The sequence below is a fragment of the Salarias fasciatus genome, chromosome 7, assembly GCF_902148845.1.
Source record: "Salarias fasciatus chromosome 7, fSalaFa1.1, whole genome shotgun sequence".
NCBI classification, from domain to species: Eukaryota; Metazoa; Chordata; class Actinopteri; order Blenniiformes; family Blenniidae; genus Salarias; species Salarias fasciatus.
Genome location: NC_043751.1, coordinates 16,279,269 through 16,300,273, shown reverse-complemented (window position 1 = coordinate 16,300,273; position 21,005 = coordinate 16,279,269). Strand labels below are relative to the sequence as shown.

Here is a 21,005-nt window from a genome sequence, read left to right as displayed (position 1 = left end):
AGGATGTAAATCAGAAGAAATTAGAGCGAGCAATAGCATGCCTTGAAACAGTGTTTCTAGTAGGAAAAAATTACATCTACAACAGCTATTAACCTGAAGTTTTTACCCTGTCCGACTGCAAAGAAGGTCAACTTCATCAGCCCTTCATGTCACCTTTTCTCACTGCTCTGCTTTGGAAGGACATACAGGCTCTGTTAGACCCTCACATAGTGACTAAAAGAAAAGCATTTGCCACAACTCACATGATTTCAAATGAAGACATGAGAGCTGAAATCCTCATAAACCACTCACATTTTGACAATTCATTAAGCAGATCGGTCTGATATCAAAATACCAAATAAATAAAATAGCAACAGTTATGAAGTAAGCATCAATTTGTTGATCTGTCACCTATGAACAGTTTAAAAATATCCATATAAGGAATTTGTCTCTGGGGTTAACTAAGTATTTCTATTCTATTCTATTCTATTCTATTCTATTCTATCCTATACTAATCTTAACTTTTTGTATCGCCCATCAGCTTCTCATAACAATTCTTGATTAAATTTGATGAGGCTTACTAAAGATTTTATTCGGATAATAAAAGTATTATATCAGTGTGTGTGTTTTCAAATGCTTACTCTTTATACTTACTGTAATTGCACTACCCTGCAACCACTTTTGTGCAACCACTGTGGTTTTGAGTAAGATGTACGGGGATGGCAGCTTTAATGTGAAGGAGGGTGAGTCTCTTATTACATTTGGTGAAAGTTAAAAGGCAGCAGTCACTGAGAAAGTTCACTGTATTCTTGGCATTGGAGAGGCATTGTTTTTGTTTGTGTTGCTTAGTTATTTTTTCATTTATAAAAAAGGGGAAAATATCCATCCATCTATGTTTGTTTTGAGACCTGTCCTGTTTTCTGCTTTTGTGCGTATTCAGTAAATGTTGCATAACACCATATGCAGGAGTCTGAGCTGACCATTTTTCTTGCTTTGCACCAAATAAAATTTGTCTGATGTCCAAAACCATGGTCAATCCTGGTTACACAGCTATGAATGTTTTATATGGAAAACTGTATTTTCTATTTGTAAACAATTATAGTGAGCTCCATTTATGAGGTTTCATAACTACAATTTAGAAACGTAGGTATGTGTACAGACTTGGGAGTGATTTTTGATTCGTTTTAGACATTTTAATTGTTTTGACTCTGTTCGTGTTTAGCCTTTAGCCTAATGTAATGAAATATTGTATTAGAAATTTTGATACATTTTGTTCACCCTTGAGTTGACTGGCATGACTCAGGAAGAGAACGCCCCCCCTGCCATGCTTAGTCCCGTGGGTTGCTGTGGCATTTAAAAATTATGCAGTTCTCATGATTTGAAACTGGACACAAGTTCAGACTGCTGTTGGCCACCTTTGTTGAGGGTGTCTCACACTGAAAGGCCAAAACACCCGATGATTCAAGTGTATACTCCAGATGATGTGTCCCGAGCAGCAATCGAAATGGGCAGTTGCCAGTCGCATTTTGCAAGTGAATGTCATTTTATGCTACTGAATATGCCTGCATGGTAGCTCAAATTTTTTGTCTGACTACCTAGTTTTTTTCTTTTTCTTTTTTTCTGAGTTTTGACCATTAACTGAGACAAAGCTCCCACTCTTGATATCAAGGCAAACCTTATGTGAATACCACCATCTATTGGCTCGAGGGACAATTTTCCTTCATGTCCCATATTTATCAATTCTGAAAGCAATTTTAGCTGTTTCACATTTTTTAAGTTGTTTCAATTTTAATGTGGTTTAAAATTAGTGGCCCTTTTTTCCCCTCTAATTATTACTGAAATACCAGAAACATAGCAATTTTTTCTTAACTATATGTGTAAATATGATTAAAAAAATGAGATGAAAATGCAAAAGGGCCAAATGCTTTCACCTACATCGTTGGAAAAACAATGGACTTCGCAGGGAATGGAATCCTAAGATGAAGTCCTCCTCTTGTCTCTCGTGACTTGAATTCCAAGGTTCTACTCCAAAAAGTATTGACTGACTCCAGATCGATACCGGCATGTCGACGCCTACGTGGCCCTGAACACTTCACTTCCCAGAAACCACCAGCGAACAGGATGATGACGTAAATGTTTATGATCCAGTAACAGCCAATCAGATCGGCCGGTGAGCGTCTTCCTGGAATATGATTGGGTGAAGAAAGGTCCGTGAGCCAGCCACGAGCCCTACAGCAATCTGAATATTTTATATTAGTCACCGTCAGCCGCTTCTCCATGCGTTTCCGACCATCCCGCTATGTTTGGCTTTTCCGGTTAAGCGGCTTTACCGGAGGACTGCGTGTGTCAGCGAGCCCCTCCCTCCGACTCCAACCGACATTTCACAGCGGTGCTCCTTCACTCCTCAGCCGGAAACTCACGATGCAGTCCGGCCGAAATGTAACCAACTGCAGCAGCAGCGGCGGCGGCGGCGGCGACAACGGCGAGCTGGACCTGGATGGACCGGAACTTCCATCCGGGCCGGTACTTTTCAGCAGCAACATTCCCACCATCGTCACAGAACACACGGGACCGCCGGCGGAGAAGAAACGGGTGGAAAGCGCGGTGGTCCTCGGGGAGAGGAAGTTACGGACCCCGAGTCCTCTGTTCGGGGCCAACTGTGATGACGACTCGGAGGCTGAGGCGTTCCGGGATGGGAGAAGCGAGGAGGTGGACCGGGACACCAGGTCCAGGGCCTACGCTTGGTGTCGAGACTTCTTGTCCGGTTCGTGGAAGACCCTCCAAGAGCGTGACTTTCAAATCAGCATTGTCAGGTAATTGTTGTTGTATCCCCATAAGCTCAACACACGCTGCACTAAAATAACCGTGTAGCATCTTTTTAATCAGATCTACTCACTGGGAAGTGTTTAAGAATAAAACAATAATCTGCTTGTAATTATAAATTAATAATCTACTTGTAATTATAACTGAGTATATAGTCCCAAATCGGACTTCTATTCAAGCTACTTAGAGGAGGAGCTCTGAGGAGTTCTTGAAATATTTTCTTATGATACTTTTATAGAAATTGTGTTGTTTTTTTTATTTTACCAGTTCCTTTGTGTGTAATCATGTTTGTTTTCTCACTTGCACTGGTTTTTAAACGGTATTTTGGTACTAATATTCGTGTAATTATCAGCTTTATATTAGTTTCAGTGGCACATTGCATTCTCACATCAAACTGTCTGCTGTATGTAGTCAGTTTCCTTCCTCATATTTCTGTTATTCCAAAGCATGTTAGATTTCATATTTCTGTATGGCATTTACTCTCTGTCAGTCAGAAGCTATTTTTAATATTACAAACACTAATTAAACCTTGAGGATTTCATGAGGATAAACGAAAAGACATTCAAAGTATAGATGTTTATGTTCTTCGTTTCATTCTGTCAGGGTCCAATAATACGTGACATGTGCTAACACTAGTGTGTTGTGTTCCTTTGCAGTGGCGGACTGAGTAACCTGCTGTACCTGTGCAGTTTGCCTGATTATGTGCACAGTGTGGGAGAGGAACCCCGTCAGGTGCTTTTAAGAGTCTACGGAGCCATCTTACAGGTTAGTATTCCACAAATTAGTTTACATGAAGTTTTATTTTTGCAAGACTGTGTGGCTATTGACTCATTAGGTGAGAGTGATGCATTACTATTGTAGTTTGAGCAGACACATTGTTTATATACAGGTGTGAATGAAACCTATTAAAATCATAATCTTTCTTTAATTGTCATAGTAAATTTAACAATAGAATTTTTGTCAGAGCGTTCAAAAGGTGCAAAACCCTTCTCCACCTCTCATGATCCCTCTGTGTAAAATTAGCACAGTGTATATTATACTATAATTAATTCAGTGCCGGTGCAAATATTAAAAACAGTGACAATGGAACTGCAGCATACGGACGGCATGTCGACACACGGTGGGACATCCAGACAGTTATTTGAGTGATATTTTGATTTACATAACAATGCAAAGTCCAGTTCACTGTTGTTGTAACAGTAGGGTATGGTGAGTGTCTCTGGATGGGGCAGAGAGAAGAGGGGGGCAACAGTTCAGCAGCCTCACTGCCTGAGGGTAGTGTGCAGCACTGTTCGGACTCGCATAGACTTGTGAGTTCTACCTGAAGGCAGCAGGTGGAACAAGTGACGCGCCGGATGGTGTTGATTACGCATGAAGTGAAGCACTCTCCTCCGACAGTGTAGATGGCACTGATCTCTGGAAGAGTAGTCCCAGTGATCTGCCGTTTTTAACATCCACTGCAGTACCTATAAACTTTGTCTTTGTGTGTCTCCTAGGGAGTGGACTCACTGGTGTTGGAGAGCGTCATGTTTGCCATTCTGGCGGAGCGAACATTAGGGCCAAAACTATATGGCATTTTTCCTGAGGGGCGCTTGGAACAGTACCTGCCGGTATGGTATACACCAATACGCTCACACAGTTGTACACATAATGCTTCCTTTCTGCTTTGCTCAGCCATTTTCATTGGTGTCTTTGATTTTAAGTATGAAAATAAGATGTATGTGCTTCATTGACTCGGGGTGTAATAATCAGACATTTGCTTTAAAATACATAAAAGACATTTGTTGTTGGGATTGGAAGAACTCCTACCAACTGAGCCACAGACAATCACAAAATCATGACTGAGTCTTGAATCCCTTCTGATATAAAAGACATATCTTTTGTTTTAATATTATGTCCTTTAATTAATAAGAAAGCATCATCAAAGTATTTTTACATTAGATTCACTCTTTTTCTGTGACTTTCTAAAAATGCTGGTATACCTCTATGAGGTGCTTTTTCTTTCTTTTTATCATACTGGATTCAATGCTTGGGTTTAGTTATGACAAAGTAACTAATTCTGACTGTTATGAGAGGTGAATTTGTATATAAGAGACTACAAGCAAAAAGCTAACTTGCTTTCATCTGTTTATTAAGAAAATGTTGTGACTGAAGAGACAGACTGTCATCCACCTGTCACATTGTGAATTGTTTTATTTGCAACCCGAGTGCTGTTAAAATTATAATAACTGTATTCTACCGTTTGTTAATGTAAAATAGTTTTTGATGTAGTATTTTCTAAATGTCTGTTTCATCCCAGAATACCCGCATGCGCACAGATCAGCTTTCAGAGCCAGGCATCTCTGCTGAGATTGCCACCAAGATGGCACGTTTCCATGAAATGGTTATGCCTTTCAACAAAAAGCCAAAGTGGCTGTTTGGGACCATTGATAAGTAAGAGCTTATCGCACTGTCCTCTGTGTTCTCTCTGCTGAAATTATGCTGTCTTCCTCTCAGTGAACATATTTGATTTAAGTTGTTTCTTTCATAGATATATGGATCAAGTGATGAAAATTAAATTTACACGTGACGCCCACGTGAAGAAGTACAATAAGTTGATGAAGTTGGACCTGCCTGCTGAGCTCGAGAGCCTTCGGTGAGTTGACACACAGACGGGACAAATGTTTCCCTGTCTCAAGTATTTATGGATCCTCTATTCATTGTCATATATGTAAGGAATAAAAGATAAATATTCCCCTGTAATTGTTATCTGTGAGTGTGTAAACCAAAGTTTTACTGCTTCAGTGTTTGAAGACAGATATCAGAATAATGATCGTCCTTTGTTGCTTGAGCCCAGCGCCAGCTGGATGTTATGTCAGAGCCATCTCGCATCAACACCTGCCGTTCTCTTTTAGACTTTAGTCCAGGTGATAGCTTGCGTGCCAAAAACATTAAAACTGCTTAATCAATTGAGATAATCAGAGGAAGAAGGTAGGGCTATTAAGCAGCGGGTGCATATTCTTTAAACTGCTGCTGCGAACGCAGCACAGCCTTGCCAACACGTGGATTAAACCTTATAGGTTGATTTCTTTTGTGGTGTGAAGACAATTATTTCTTATTGAATTCAAGAAAAAAATGTGACCCCTTAATTTTAGTATTAGTTATTTATATCTGAACTTGAGCAGGATGTCCCAGGAATCATACAAATAGAATTATTATCCAAAAATGTGTCAGATTGTATTTAAAGTAACGTTGTTCAGCAAACAAATCAGAGTCATCACTGAAAATCTGTTGCACACATGAATTTGTTACTGAGGACAGCAATGGGTGGGATTTTGTTGCATGTAGACTGGCTGACCTTTGCTCCAGTGCCTCCACAGCTCCACTAGTCAGTCCTCCCAGCAGTGTGACCTTAGAACTAACTGAGAATCAGTCTGATTATGAGCATGTTATCAAGGACTTACAGTATGTACCAGATTCCCATTATCACAGCCGTGGGGCGATAAGGTCACACTGGAGTTCATCTTTTACAGTATTCTCACTTGATTAATAGAATTAACTTTCCAGTTTACAAACTTCCTCTTGGTTGTTTGATCTGCTGCTTTCTTCTTTTAAAACAGTGAATTAAGAATGATCAGGAATAAAGTGATACATATTATATCTGTTCCACAGTGCATTGCTGGCGGCGACTCCATCACCAGTGGTGTTTTGCCACAATGATGTCCAAGAAGGTTAGTATTTTCGCCATCGTATGAGAGTCTCCCCCTCCCTGTGCTCACCCCTCTCCTTTGCCCTGATTGATCCACCCTCTCTCGCTATGTTGCCACATTTCTTAGAAGAGCTGTACATTATGTAAGTCCGCCGCAGGCGCGACTGTACATATTAATAGATGCAGCTCAAAGTGAAAATGAGCCACGAAAGTAGAAGACGGCTGTGTCATTTTAAGTCTCAAACCACAAGTGGTTGTTGAGTGGTTTAAGTCCAGTTTCTGTCATCTCAGTGAAGATCCCAGCAAGAACATTGACCGTGTGATTCATGCTTTTGGGGGCTTTTCTGTGGAGTGTTTGCATGTTCTTCCTATGGCTTTGCAGTGGGTTCTCCAGTTTCCTCCTAGAGTCCACAAACATATGTGGTGACTCTAAGTTGGCCGTAAGCCTGTCTGTGACTCATAGATTGATTGATCGGCTCCAGTTTGCTCCAACGCCGTGCAAACCTAATGAACTGCTCTGTAAACACTTTGTCACATGTTGGTGGGCTTCTCTAGGTAATATTCTCATCTTGGACAAAAGGGACCACAGTCCAACAGAAAGACTCATGCTGATCGACTTTGAATACAGCAGTTATAACTACAGGTAAAAATCATTTCTTGATCATTGCTGCAGTATAACATGATTGGTTTAGAGTTGTTTTCTTAAGTTTTTGCTTGATGCTAAATGATGATACGTCTTCCTTGTATAGGGGCTTTGACCTTGGGAACCACTTCTGCGAGTGGATGTATGACTACACCTACAACGAGTGGCCTTTCTTCAAAGCTTCACCAGAGAACTATCCAACCAGAGAGCAGCAGGTCAGTTCACATTATCTCTTCACCTTCTAGAACATGTTATCTAACTCAGCGGTGTGGGGGGGTCTGCACTGTGGGCCCGGCCACTATGACACACTGCAGCTCTGTCTCAGGGCAAACACACACTCACACTACACACCTACGGGAAATTCAGAGTGTTGTGAGGTGGGGGACTGTGGGAAAAGACCAGACTTCCCAGAGTGCAAACAGTGACGCCGCTGAGCCGCAGTTCAGATCACATCGCAGCAGAGTGAAGATGCTCTTCTGGACTTTAGATCATCAATCAATGCCTACAGAATGTTTCCACATGTCTGCTTTAATCTGATAAGGCCCCATATTGCAGTGAGCTTTCACCGATAAAGTTTATGATGTTAATGTCCTTGAACACATTCACAGTAATAATAACTTTGCACCATGATATTGATATTTACATAAAATAAACATTTTCTAAATTCAACCAGCATACTTTGTTGCCACTTTAAACTAGAGCTAAACCTCACTCTGTTTCCATCTCACAGGACAATTAAACATACAAGTCAAAATGTGAAATTAAAAGCCATGGCTGAGTGTGGAGTAGACAGTGCCATCTAATGGTGAAACCTAGACAGTACAGCCTTGGAAGTCATTTAAAGATTGAATAATTAAGCTTAAAATTTTTAAAAAGTAGATTTAAAAAATAAAAAAAAAACTCCTCAAACGCTGAAGCAGACCTCTGATGAGAGGGTCCCAGCAGTGGCCATCGGCTGATTTGAGTTCGAAACCACAGAATAAACCAAACGGATCAGCCACAGCAGAAAATAATGTTCTTTTCATTTCAGCTTCTTTTTGTCAGAAGCTACTTGGCAGAACACAGAAAAGACTCTAACGTGGACCAGAGACAGATGGAAGAGGACATGATCATTGAAGCAAACAGGTAAGACAATCCCCCACAGTGGTGACTTTCCGTCAGCACGAAGCAAATATACTGAACTCCTTTGTTTGATTTTGTAGATATGCATTAGCGTCCCACTTCCTCTGGGGCCTGTGGTCCATCATTCAAGCTAAACTATCCAAAATTGAGTTTGGATACATGGTAAGTAGAGGTTTAGTTTTTTTATTTTCATTCACAATGTATTAATGCAATTTAAAGCAATCTAGTGAAGAAGTCATCATTGAAGTTGTGATAGAGCGTATGTTAAGTTCCCTCTGTTTTTTTCAGGACTACTCTCAGTCTCGCTTCGATGCCTACTTCAAACAGAAGAAGCTCTTCGCCTGAATTCCACAACTGTAATCAGAATGTATTCGTTTTTATTGATATTCAAGCTTATCTTCGGTTTCTACCAGGGATTTTTCCAGCTATTTCCTACTGAAATTATGCAGGTCAGTTCATGACAAGCTATGGTTTGAGTAAGTAAAAGCAAAAATGCATTCAAAGATGAAGCCTTTAAGCAATCAGATTGTTTTCTGACGCTCCAACGTCCTCGGTGTAAAGTCGAGCTGTAGGTGCAGGGCGAATGTTATTTTCAGTCAATCGAGCCATTCTTAGATGCACTTCATTTCTTTGGACCACATTTTTACTTTGTTCTGCTTGAGTCTTTAGTTTGCTGGTTTCATTTCTGATGTCTTGTTGATACACACTGTACATCTGTCACTGTATGTGTAGTTTCCAGACACTGAACTAATACTAACGACTTTTTTAAAGAAGGTTTTTCTATAGCTTGTTGCTTTAAGTGTTTTAGGTTACTCTACCTCACATTTCCTTTGTGAAGTTTTTCCTGCATAGGTTCCAGAAGGGCTGACTCTAACGTATCCTGTGAGGAAAGGAAGTTTTTAATTTCTGAGTTAACGCCACCCCGTCCATCACATGAAGTTTTATTTGTGTGAAAATAGTAGAAGGTTGTTTAATACACTAGCAGTGTAGAAAGTTTAATGAGCACAATACTTTCAAAGTTTTTTGTTCTATTGTTTTTTGTTGCTATTAACAATGTACTTTATCTCCCTCCTGTCACAGTGTGAGTCTGTCTGATCAAACCTTTTATTTAATTGTAAGTTTTGTTTTTCTCTTCACCAATAACAGTAACTTTGAATAACCGAATATACAAAAATCTGAACTTTCATCAGGTCAAATGTCGTCTCTTTAAAATTTAATCTGACACAAGTTCATGAATTCATTAACAATAGAAAGATTAATGTAAATCTCCCTTGGATTCATGTGTTTTTAGCTGTATTGTTTGAAATTGGAAGTGAATTGGAAGTGTTGTTTTTTTTGTTTTTTTTCTAATTGTTATTTTCTGGAAGCTGTGCTTAAACTCTTGCGTGATGATTTGTCTTTATTTAAAATGCCTCCATGATAATAGTGAAGGTACTAATATTATTTACGGTTTCCTCATGTTTGGTTTACACATTGCCGCATCAGTACAAGTAAGAATCAACCATTCATTAAATATCAAACTGTTGGCAGCGTCTGTCGATTATGTTGGAGCATGTCTGTATTGTGTTGGTCCTATTTGCACTAGAAAAAGATCATGTAAAAGGTAATAAACATGACTTGTTTATTGTATGTTGTCTTCTTCTTTTATTTGTAAAAGAAATGCGATCAGCTGATACTTTTTGCAATAAAGTGCATTTTGCATAATCTTCCAACCTTTGTTAGCAAGTTTTGATGAGCAGGAAGTTGTAAGTGCAGAGAGAGCTGAGGGGTTTGTGATGAGGTGCAGGACAGTGTTGGATTGCAGAGGTCTGACGGTGGTCCCGCCTCTATGAGCCAAGAATAGACCAGAAGGAACGACACGGCGAAAAACAACGAGGGACGGTCTCCAGTCCAGTGAATCTGGTGCAAAACAAACTGGATATTTTAAAGCTGAAGACTTTCCAAGCTCTTTTTTTTTTCACCACTACTGGAATGTAGTCGTAGATCTTCCACTGCTGTTTCGGTGTTTGTTGTTTTTAAAAGCCTGTGACAGAGTGAGGGCAGGGGAAGGGACTGCAGCCAGCAGGGCATGAATAACATTGACCAGCCTATGTTTCCGTTATGCAGAGGTTCTTCGAATTCTTTGGAGGGACCGGCTCTTCTTTTATGGTGGACTCAGTGATTGAACCTTGAAACTAACATACAACCTTTACAGAGGACACCACTGCCTGTTTTAGGCTCCGCCAGTAAGATGAAGCCTCTAACACAGTGCTTTCTTATACTCTTGGACTGGTTAATCTTATGGTTGAAATATGGCCTCAGAATACTTTTAGGTGTTTTTCCAGAAGCCGACCGTTGGATAGTAATCTCAGGTATCACAGAGACTGACTCACGTGAGGCGGACTCAGACGAGTGGAAAACCAATGAGGCGCTCCGCACATTCTGCCCGGGAGATGGAGACGAAACCAAGGTGACTGTCCAAACCAGCACACACACCTTTCATGTGAGTAAAGATGGCGTTCGCTCAGCAATGCATGTCAAACAGCAACAGACCAATCAGATGGAACAGCTTGGCTGAATGATTGATTTATTAGGTGGACCTTCAAAGGCTTTCCCAGAGCAGCGAGTACTTCCGGGCCTTGTCCCAGTCCAGAATGAGAGAGACCTCAGAGAGCTTGATTCACCTGGATCACGTGTCGTCTTCGATCTTTTACAATCTCCTTCAGTTCTCCTTCCATGATCATTTTAAAATCCCTGTGGAGCAGTTAGGAGAACACATCCAGGTATGCAGGGAAATGAACAGTCGGTGGCTATTCTTCTGTCTGTAAAGAGCATCTCACACGTTGCTTTGCTCTGTTGCTCCCTCTGACTGGAGGTCAGCAGCTATCTCCTGGCTGAAGACTTCCTCCTGAAGTGCCTGTCTGTCCTGGCAGAAAAGCTCAGGGCGTCCAACTGCCTGTCATACCTGAGTCTGGCTCAGGAAATCTGCTGTGCCGAGATGAAGGCGACTGTCCTGACTTACCTGAGTAGAAACCTGCTGGAGTTGCCACATGTCATCAGGTATGCAGTGTTTTGATCCCTGAAGTCTGTTTGTGCTGTGCCGCTGAGGCTGATCTGTCTCAGATGTCTGAACGACGAGGATAAAGAGGACGTTGTTTACTTGAGGACGCAAGGGGAACGACGCGTCTGCAGTCTGAGGAAAGAGAACTTGACCACTTGGAAAGACCCGGAAACAGAAAGAGCCCGACACGTACTCACACTGGCAGGATCAGAGGAGGGTGGAGACTGGCGCCCGATCGCAGAGTTCCCCTTCAGGGCCGATAAATGGTGTTTCACTACAGTGGTGCTTTATAACTACCTGTACATCATAGGAGGCTACAGGCAGCGAGAGAAGAGAGGCTGGGAGTTCAGGATGGCCTCCTTCCGGTACAACCCCCTCACTGACACGTGGACCGCCACATCTCCTCTGATAAAGGTAATACAGGACTTAAAATGTTGTTCTGAGGCCTTCTTTTCTGTGTTGAATTTGCTCTTGTCTTCTTCATTCATTTATGTAACTCCAGTGAACGTCACCGCCATCTGTTGCTTCCACAGCACAGACGGCACTTCAGCGCCGTGGCCTGTGAGGGCTGTATCTATGCTGTGGGGGGCTGGTACCTGGACTCTCTGGTCACTCCCGACTCCAGCACGGCTCTTTATACCGCCGTAGAGCGCTATGATCCATGGGAAGACTCGTGGAGGTGTGTGTCCTTGTTGTTTAACCAGGTGTGTGTTTTACTTGATCCTTTTCGGCTTCCTTCATTTGTCTGAATGAATTTCGTTTCAGGTTTGTTTCGTCGCTGCCGCTCATTGACTTCCAGTTCACCATGTCCTTGTCCCATGACGTGCCCCTCGCCACCAGCCTTGGACGCTGTGTTTACGTGCTGGGGAGCATCCAGAGGACTGGAGAGAAACTGTTGCTGCAATATGACACACAGCAAGGTGCAGAAAAGAAACTTACCTCTGGACAACCCTCTTTTCTACTCAGCACAAAGTGTTCACCTCTGTCTTACAGATTCTTGGTCCGAACTGCTCCCCACCCTCACAAGAGCAGATGTGGACCTTCCTACTCTTTACTTCTTGGGGAGCACTGACAGGCTGCTGGTGATCGGTGGGAACAACTCCGAGAATGTAGTGACTTCTTACTGTGTTCAGTCACAAAAGTGGGGAGAGGTGAGTCTCTGTGGTCGAACTAAACTCATGAACACCTGCTGCACATGTCCCTTTATATTCAGGGTAACATTAATGTGTGTTTACAACTGAGCATAGCAGGATAGCATCTGTTTATGTGTAGTTCTGAAAATGTGTGTTCATTAAGGACTGGGAGATTATACAACTTGAATTATGTGTATTTGAATCCCAAACATGTCCTCTAGATTCATAACTGATTTTCTGTTTGTTTGTTTGCAGGTGCACAGAACTGAGAAAGTGGCGTTTGCTGGACAGGGGACAGTTGTGGAAAACCATGTCTTGATGCCAAGTGTTGAGCATAACAGTGTTACAAAGATGGATCTCCAGAGTTTCTCCCTGAGATCTCTTCCTCCCCTTCCTGTCTCCACATGCTATGAATCTGCATTTTATTTACACTTCTGACTGTTTATGTATTAATTATTTTTTGTTTGATTTTTTTTCAACCAAATTTGTTGGTGCTTTGAAGCTTTTCTCAAACTAAATGCAATAATTGCCCTAAAGAGGATTATTTTTTGATAGTTTTTATCTTTTGTGCTTTAAATCACAGTCCCGTGTTTCAGAGTTATTGTCTCAGGACAGATTATGCTTATTTTATGAGGACAAAGTATTCAATAAATAAACTCACAAAAATAAAGCAGGTTTTTGTGATCAATTTTTAATGTTATTTGTGATACTTTCAAGACAAAAAATGATTAAGTAAAGAGAAATTCAAATGATGACACACTGTGGCGTCCCATCCTTTCCAACACTACAACTAATGTAATGGGAAAGATTAAATTTGCAAATTTAGGAAACATTTCAACAAAGATGTGTTTTCAAAGAAAATTCTTAATTTTTCATAAGCAGAAGAAGAAAAGTGGAATACGGGTGTTTTCGTGATAGAGAAACCTGCCTGCTGACGGATGATTTCTCTGAAGAATTTGCAGATTATCTGGTTTTACACTGGCTTCTTTCCAAAATACCCAAAGAGCTGGTGAAAGAACCAGATGGCAGGACAAATCCTGGACAGGCCAACTGATGACAATAAAGAATAATAACATCAAAGACATGTGTCTTTTCATAACAGAGAAACATATTTAAACCGTGTTCCTTACACTGAGCCTATTACACATCAGTGATCCCGGCAGGTGAAACGGCACCGGGCTGCCAGCAGATGAAGTTACTCAGCAGAGACCTCACAGCACACGAGGTGAGCCTCTGTGTGTGTTTGGTGTCCAGTTACAAGGAGGAGCGCGTCACAGGGGGAAAGAGGAAGGGCAGTGGGTGAGAGGCTGAGAGGGGGCATTGAGGAAGTGGGAGAGCTGCTGAGCACCGCTGAGGCCTGCTCTGATCTCTACCTGAGGAAGGAAACTTCAAGGGCACAGAGAGCTGAATCCTGGGAGCCGAGGAGCCTGACTGCCTCGCTCACACAGGACAAAGCTGCAGTTTTCCTTTGCTGTGGTGGATTTTCTCCTTCATTCTGGTCTGACAGAGGTAAAGTATCCAGCTGCTCTTTATGCATTATTAATATCTAAGCAGGTTTTCTTTGTGTTTAAAGCTTCAATGATCAAAACAATGCTCCGGTGTTGATGGCTTCAGTTGCGTTTAACCACATATGGACTACACAGAAAAAGTTTAAAGAAATGGAAAATTGCTGAATATATTTTAAATATCTTTTAAATTTGGTACATATTGTACAGAAACAATGATTGTTGACTTATGCATGACTAAAATATGCTCTCAGGACTATGTAACAGCAGAGTTTGGCATTGCTTTGCATGCTGTACTCTGTGTTTATATTTTCACAGCCGCTGGAGGTCCGTGCACATGCTCAGCCGGTGCACCACTATATCTGGCCATTGAACTTTGTCCCAGTTAGTGACTGTTCAGTCATATGACATGGAAAAAGAAATTCTAGACGTGTCACCTCAGGAGATACGTGGGAAGTCCAAATATTTTTATTTGAGGGTATTATTAAGCCATCACACAGAACAAAATATCTGAGGACTTCATATTTTACAGTATCTTTCATTTTTTTCAAACAGACGTCAGTAAGTTCTGTATCAGTGCCTGGAGAGACTTTATCAAATTAAGAGCAAATAAAAGCAAGAGTTGCACAAAGAACTTCACTTCTCATCGAAACAGAAAAGGCATTCCAGATGAAATATCTCCAAGATTTTCAAGCCTACTTTATGACACATGTAGATTTATAATTAATATTATCATCACTGACATTCTCCATCCTCCCTCTTTGTTCTTTACCTCAGTGACAGCCAGAGATGGCCGAGGCCCATCAGGCGGTGGGCTTCCAGTTCACCGTGCGCCCAGATGGCGTTGACCTCAAACTGAGTCAGGATGTCATCAAGAACATCTACCTGTCAGGAGTGACGGCATGGAAGAAGAAAGCCATCCAGTTCAAGGTGCAGTCCGGCATGTGGAGACTATCAAATGATGGCCACTTTTATGGACATGTTTCTGAAAGGCGTCATTTTCTGTATGAGCAGGAGAGAAATCATGAAGAGGGATTCTGTTGAATCTTGAAATCTTTCATTCACAGAACGGCGTCTTAGCTGGAGTGTATCCTGCCAGCCCATTCAGTTGGTTGATTGTTGTGATCGCCATGATGAGCTCTTTGTACACACACGTAGATCCATCTTTAGGAATGATGGACGCCATCAAAGAAAACCTGCCGTACAGGTCAGTAATCATTCTGGACTGCTCTGGCTTCATGTTTAACCTGTGAATGACAAAAACAACGCTGTGCCTTTTCCTGAGCAGAGAGTGTGTGTCGGTGCAGACCCGAGCCGTGCTGAGCGCCATCCTGTTCGCCACCGGGCTGTGGCTCTTCCTCATCTACCTCCTGAGATACACACTCAAAGCTCTGCTGTCCTACCACGGATGGATCTTTGAGTCTCATGGGAAAATGACCACATCTACCAAAATGTGGCTGGTGTGTGTTCGACTTTCAGTCATTTTATTTGTTTGAATATTTAATCTCAGCATTTCTGTTTACAGTTTGTATGTCAGTCAGCTGTATTTTTCAATGCATAATTCATTGTGTTCCCTCTCCCCTCTTTAGAGCCTGGTGAAGATGTTCTCTGGACGCAGACCGCTGCTTTACAGCTTCCAGGCTTCCCTGCCCAGGCTGCCTGTCCCCAGTGTGGATGACACAATCCAAAGGGTTTGTGTCGACCTGACACACACAGAAACACACAACTGAGAAAAAAAAAGTGACATGGAAACACACCATTGACAGCTTAATTTCCTCTCTATTATGGATTTGTGGCATTTATAGGAATAAGACATTGTATAATTCAATCAATATAGTCAATTTTGCACAATAGATGTGCTGCAGTTTTGGAAATATTTCCAGTACAGCTTTATCTGTCTTCCTTCACCCTTTTAAAGCAGCATGCCAAAAAATAATAATAATAAAAAAAATCTGGCCTGTCCTCTCAGCTGCAGATCTGTCCTCAGCTATTTATTTAGAATTTCGGTTGCTAAGATAAATACAGTTTGTTCACTTGTTCTGACTGCAGCCCACATTGTTTCCCTACAGTATCTGGAGTCAGTGCGCCCCCTGCTGGACACTAAGCAGTACAACCACATGGAGATCTTGGCCAATGAATTCAAAGATTCCAAAGCAGCTCAGCTGCAGAGATACCTGGTCCTGAAATCCTGGTGGGCAACAAATTATGTGAGTAGTGTTTGCATTTGATGCACAATAGAAATGCACGTGAATCTGCCATGAACAAGTCTTTCTTTGCAGGTTAGTGACTGGTGGGAGGAGTACATCTACCTGCGGGGCCGGGCTCCTATCATGGTGAACAGCAACTTCTACATCATGGTGAGAAACATTGCTTATACTGATGTGTTATCAGTGGAGTTGAGATGAATTACTAATATTAACTATAACTATATAGGAAGTATTTGATATCACCAAATGTAAAAAAAATGAAAAGAGTTTAGAGTGAATGTTGGTTTTTGTGATTTATTCTTTTTCACAAAGTTTGTTTTTTAGATTTGTGTGACTGATTTGGGTTGTTCATTTGAAGGATCTCCTGTACGTGACCCCTACACACCGTCAGGCTGCACGGGCGGGAAATGTGGTCCACGCCATGCTGCAGTACAGACGCAAGCTGGAACGTGGGGAGCATGCACCGGTAGTCTTCACTGCAACATTTTCTTTTATTTGACGTTTGATTTTGTTTTCCATGAAGGTTTGCTTTGCGATGACTTGACTTGATGTTGCTTCTTCCCAGCTGAGGGCTTTAGGAACCGTCCCCATGTGTTCTACTCAGATGGAAAGGATGTTTAACACCACCCGCATCCCTGGCATTGAAACAGGTCAGTGACAACTCACACATAAACAGAGAAAAAGAGGTGCTGCTACAGGTTCAGTCATGTGGCCTTGAACTGACTGAATGTGAACTGATTCTGCTTTATCTGTCTGTTTGAATCATCCATTCAGATATCGTGCAGCACCTGACTGACAGGAAGCACCTGGTCGTCTACCATAAGGGCCGCTTCTTCCAGGTGTGGCTGTACACAGGAGGACGCCACCTCTTACCCAGCGAACTCGAAATGCAGTTTCAAAGGATCCTAAATGACACATCCGAACCCCAGCAAGGGGAACTGAAGCTGGCTGCCCTGACGGCAGGGAGCAGGTATCTATATACAAGTACTCTGGAAAACTTTCAGGCAGGGGTGAGGTAAGAATGAGAGGTGTCGAGTCAAGGAAGATGAAGAAGAAGTGATCTTTATGAAAGCTTTATCCACAGCTCCTAAACTCAGCCCCTCCCTGCCTGTACTGAGATGTGTTGTTTTCCTCCAACTTTCAGAGTTCCATGGGCTCGGACACGTATTAAATACTTCAGCCAGGGGGTGAACAAAGTGTCCCTGGATGCTATTGAGTCTGCCGCTTTTTTTCTGGCTCTGGATGATGAGCCACAGGGTTTTGACCCCGCAAAGACCAATTCACTGGACGGCTATGCCAAGTCCCTGCTGCATGGAAAATGTTACGACAGGTGGGCTGAGAAGATCCAGAGTAACCCGGCTTTGTGTTCGACTCCCTGAAAAACATTCTTTCTTTCTCCTTATCTTTCCCTCACAGGTGGTTTGACAAATCGTTCACCTTAATCTCATATCCAAACGGAAAAATGGGAGTAAATGCTGAACATTCATGGGCCGATGCACCAATTGTGGGCCACATGTGGGAGGTAGGACGCATGTCATGAAACTGACTGAGGGAATTCAGAGTTTTCAGATGTATAAATTTGTATTTTATTTATTTATTTATTTTTTTGTCTGGGTAGTATGTTCTTGCCACCGACTGCTTCCACCTTGGCTACACAGAGGAGGGACACTGTAAAGGAGATGTAAATAAAGGCCTGCCTCATCCCTCTCGACTACAGTGGCAGATTCCTAAAGAGGTATGGCGAAGCTCCAAAGCAATGCTGGCAGTGCCTATTGGCTTTGTTCTTAAGTGTCTATATGTTTAGGTGTCTTACTGCTTCCCTCTCTTTTAGTGCCAACAGATCATTGAAACTTCGTATCTATCAGCTAAGAGAATAGCCGACGACGTTGACTTCCACGGCTGTCTGTTTACCGAGTTTGGGAAAGGATTGATCAAGAAGTGCAGGACGAGCCCCGACGCCTTCATCCAGCTGGCGCTGCAGCTGGCTCAGTTCAGAGTGAGGCCGCAATCCCTTCGTCTTCTTCCAGTTTTTATTCATTGTTGTTTTTCCCGTTCCCCTGCTGTTCGTTGGTGACGCGCCATCTGCTTCACAGGATCAGAGCGTGTTCTGTCTGACGTACGAGTCGTCAATGACTCGCATGTTCAGGGACGGACGGACGGAGACGGTGCGCTCCTGCACCGCCGAGGCCGTTGCATTCGTCAGAGCCATGGAGGACGCAGGTGCAACGGTAAACAAAAACGCTCGATATGATCAGGAACACAGACAAACACCACTTCAGAATATCCGGTTGTCGTTCACCATCATTCTTCTGTCCATTCATTCATCCTCACACGCTTTAACCAGCTCAGCAGCGCCGGGCCTGATCACAGCCGACTTTTGGTCAATGGCAAAGACAGAAAGAGAGAACATTAACACATATTCACACGTAATGATGATTTATAGACACTAGTGTACGGTATGTCATTTGCACTGGAGGATACTGGAGTCCTCTCACACACACCATGGGACAACATACAAGCTCTTCACAGAAAGGCCCGGACTTGAACACAGGTTCCTGTTGCAGTGAGGCGAGCGTGTCAGCCACTAACGCTCTCAAATATTGTTGAAGAAAGCTCTCTGCAAAGTAAATTCATATTTCCCAAATCATTTAAAATACAGAAATCAACATTAAAGAAAAAATGTTTTTCTCTTACATAACAATTGGACCTTGAACACATGTTGTCGGGAGTGTGTGCTATCAAGCTTCCACCCTGAGAGACACGGTAACCTTTACTTTATGAAGGGTCACCTTGTGATAGGTCGCACTGTGCAGACCAGGTCTTGGTCACCACAACCTTAAGGCAGCGTGACTCTGCGGGTCAGGACACTGGACGTTGAACTGCGATGTCCGGATGCGATAGAACGATTATGTGAACAGCAGTAATGATGATATAATGAACGCAGTGGTGTTTTTTTCTGCGATGATGAGGACAATAATGGTCTCTTTGCTGGGTGTTTTGTGTGTCCAGACGGCGCAGAGACTGGCGCTGTTTCGGAAGGCCTCGGAAAAACATCAGAACATGTACCGTCTGGCCATGACCGGCTCTGGTATCGACCGCCACCTTTTCTGTCTCTACATTGTCTCCAAGTACCTCGGTGTCGACTCACCGTTTCTAAAGAAGGTGAGGTGTGACTGTCTGGTATCGAGTTCACATATGTTCTGTAACTGACTGTTCCCCCTCACTACATCCACGGTCTCCTCCACACCAGGTGCTCTCAGAGCCCTGGAAGCTGTCCACCAGCCAGACGCCACAACAGCAGCTCAACTTAGTGGACATCAACAAGTTCCCCAAATACGTGGGAGCTGGAGGCGGATTCGGCCCTGTGAGTCGGGTCACATCGTTTCATAGCAGTGTGTCGATCTGTTGTCCTGATCCAGGATCACAATCTGTTTTGTATTCCTGCAGGTGGCGGACGACGGTTATGGCGTGTCGTACATCATTGTGGGTGAAAACCTGATCACATTCCACATCTCCAGCAAATTCTCCTGCCCGGATACAGTAAGAACCTCGAGTGAAGCTTCGCATTATTGATCAGTCTGTGCTTTCTACACGCTGCGTTTGAAAAGTCTCCACTGACTCCTCCTCTCTGTGGCCTGCAGGACTCGTACCGGTTCGGTCAGCACATTCGAAAGGCCATGATTGATATCCAGGCACTTTTCAAGCCGGAAAATGACAAAAAGACGGCAGAACATGTGAAGATTGTGCCGGTGGAAAACGGAAAGAAGCACATATGATGGACAGCGTGAGAGTTTATGATGGTTTTAGAGCTGGGAGTCAGGATCAGGTCCCGTTCATGAGAACCAAAGATGTGAAGTCGTTCATATTTCAGAAGCTGGCATTCCCCACAGTCAGACTAAACACCCAGCTATTGCTCTTTTTATTTATTTCTGTTAATATTGTGCCTTAGAGCTGCTGTGTTTGGTGTTAAGGGACATTTTATTTGTAAGATGGTTGTTCCTCCTCTTTGAGCTGTTTGGCAGAGACATGTTTAAAAAAATCTATTAATGTAAATAAGCAAATCCTAATATTTTTCCTAAAATAAGATTTGTTTTGTGCATAAAAATATTGTAAATATACATTATGTACATGAAAATTCTACTTTGTTCGAAAGGATGATATATTTACATATTCATTAATCTATGGCTGTTAATCATTTCTAATTAAAGAATAATAAACTGAACTGGCAATCAGAGGATTTTTTTTCACAATTTGAATACTGATTTACTGATTAAGAAATATTTAAGAAATTCCCAGGGTCAGTGGTGAACAGATGGATGCTTTGAATACATCAGACACAAAACGCTGCATATTAAGAGAAGTTTATTATAAGAGGTGGGCTTGTGAACATTTACAGATTCCAGGCAGGATGTCAAACCACTCAGAGTACATCGTCTGGCATCACTGAATCAAAATTCTAACGCACCGGGTCTTCAACAAAGGCAACTGGTCACACGCTTGCTGTGGAGACTGCTTGATTGGTGACTACTAACTTAAGTTTCATGCAATTATTTAATCTTCAAAAATTGAAAGACGGTTTTAGGTTGATGTATTACGCTGGTTACCTTTGATCTATGACTAATGCCAGTTGTTAAAGACGAAAAAAATTCAGTGTGTGTTCCTAATAATATCCAATATGATTGAGATCATGGAAGCAACTGTAGTGAGAACAAACCTTCTCCTATTTGAATATTCATTAGTTTGGGTGGGAACAATACAAAATTCAAAGTAATACAAAAAACAAGCCATTCTGGTCACACTCGGTTTCTTTCAAGGCATCAGTTACAGCAATGAACTAAAACTAGGCTTTATATCTGTACAAAGTG

The 21,005-nt window shown here is 42.3% G+C and overlaps 3 protein-coding genes across 3 annotated transcripts; all 3 read left to right on the top strand.

Moving 5' to 3' along the window:
* The first annotated feature begins 2,203 nt into the window (after positions 1–2,203).
* Positions 2,204–9,873, top strand: chkb (choline kinase beta). The gene is made up of 11 exons (XM_030095712.1): positions 2,204–2,792; positions 3,459–3,567; positions 4,299–4,412; positions 5,102–5,235; positions 5,333–5,437; positions 6,454–6,512; positions 7,046–7,133; positions 7,240–7,348; positions 8,164–8,258; positions 8,336–8,417; positions 8,544–9,873. Exons 1-11 carry the CDS (start codon positions 2,257–2,259, stop codon positions 8,598–8,600), a joined length of 1,488 nt encoding a protein of 495 aa, XP_029951572.1. The 5' UTR covers positions 2,204–2,256; the 3' UTR covers positions 8,601–9,873.
* A 460-nt stretch (positions 9,874–10,333) lies between these two features.
* LOC115391448 (kelch-like protein 42) lies at positions 10,334–13,053 on the top strand. Its single transcript, XM_030095714.1, has 8 exons — positions 10,334–10,737; positions 10,829–11,017; positions 11,110–11,294; positions 11,358–11,709; positions 11,829–11,974; positions 12,061–12,215; positions 12,289–12,446; positions 12,684–13,053. Exons 1-8 carry the CDS (start codon positions 10,486–10,488, stop codon positions 12,864–12,866), a joined length of 1,620 nt encoding a protein of 539 aa, XP_029951574.1. The 5' UTR covers positions 10,334–10,485; the 3' UTR covers positions 12,867–13,053.
* A 711-nt stretch (positions 13,054–13,764) lies between these two features.
* Positions 13,765–20,337, top strand: cpt1b (carnitine palmitoyltransferase 1B (muscle)). Its single transcript, XM_030095711.1, has 19 exons — positions 13,765–13,937; positions 14,711–14,863; positions 15,001–15,140; positions 15,222–15,393; positions 15,523–15,624; positions 16,003–16,140; positions 16,213–16,290; positions 16,499–16,606; positions 16,706–16,790; positions 16,915–17,110; positions 17,285–17,470; positions 17,557–17,662; positions 17,759–17,875; positions 17,972–18,136; positions 18,234–18,368; positions 19,150–19,302; positions 19,391–19,504; positions 19,588–19,680; positions 19,782–20,337. Exons 2-19 carry the CDS (start codon positions 14,723–14,725, stop codon positions 19,914–19,916), a joined length of 2,364 nt encoding a protein of 787 aa, XP_029951571.1. The 5' UTR covers positions 13,765–13,937; positions 14,711–14,722; the 3' UTR covers positions 19,917–20,337.
* Positions 20,338–21,005: the final 668 nt, after the last annotated feature.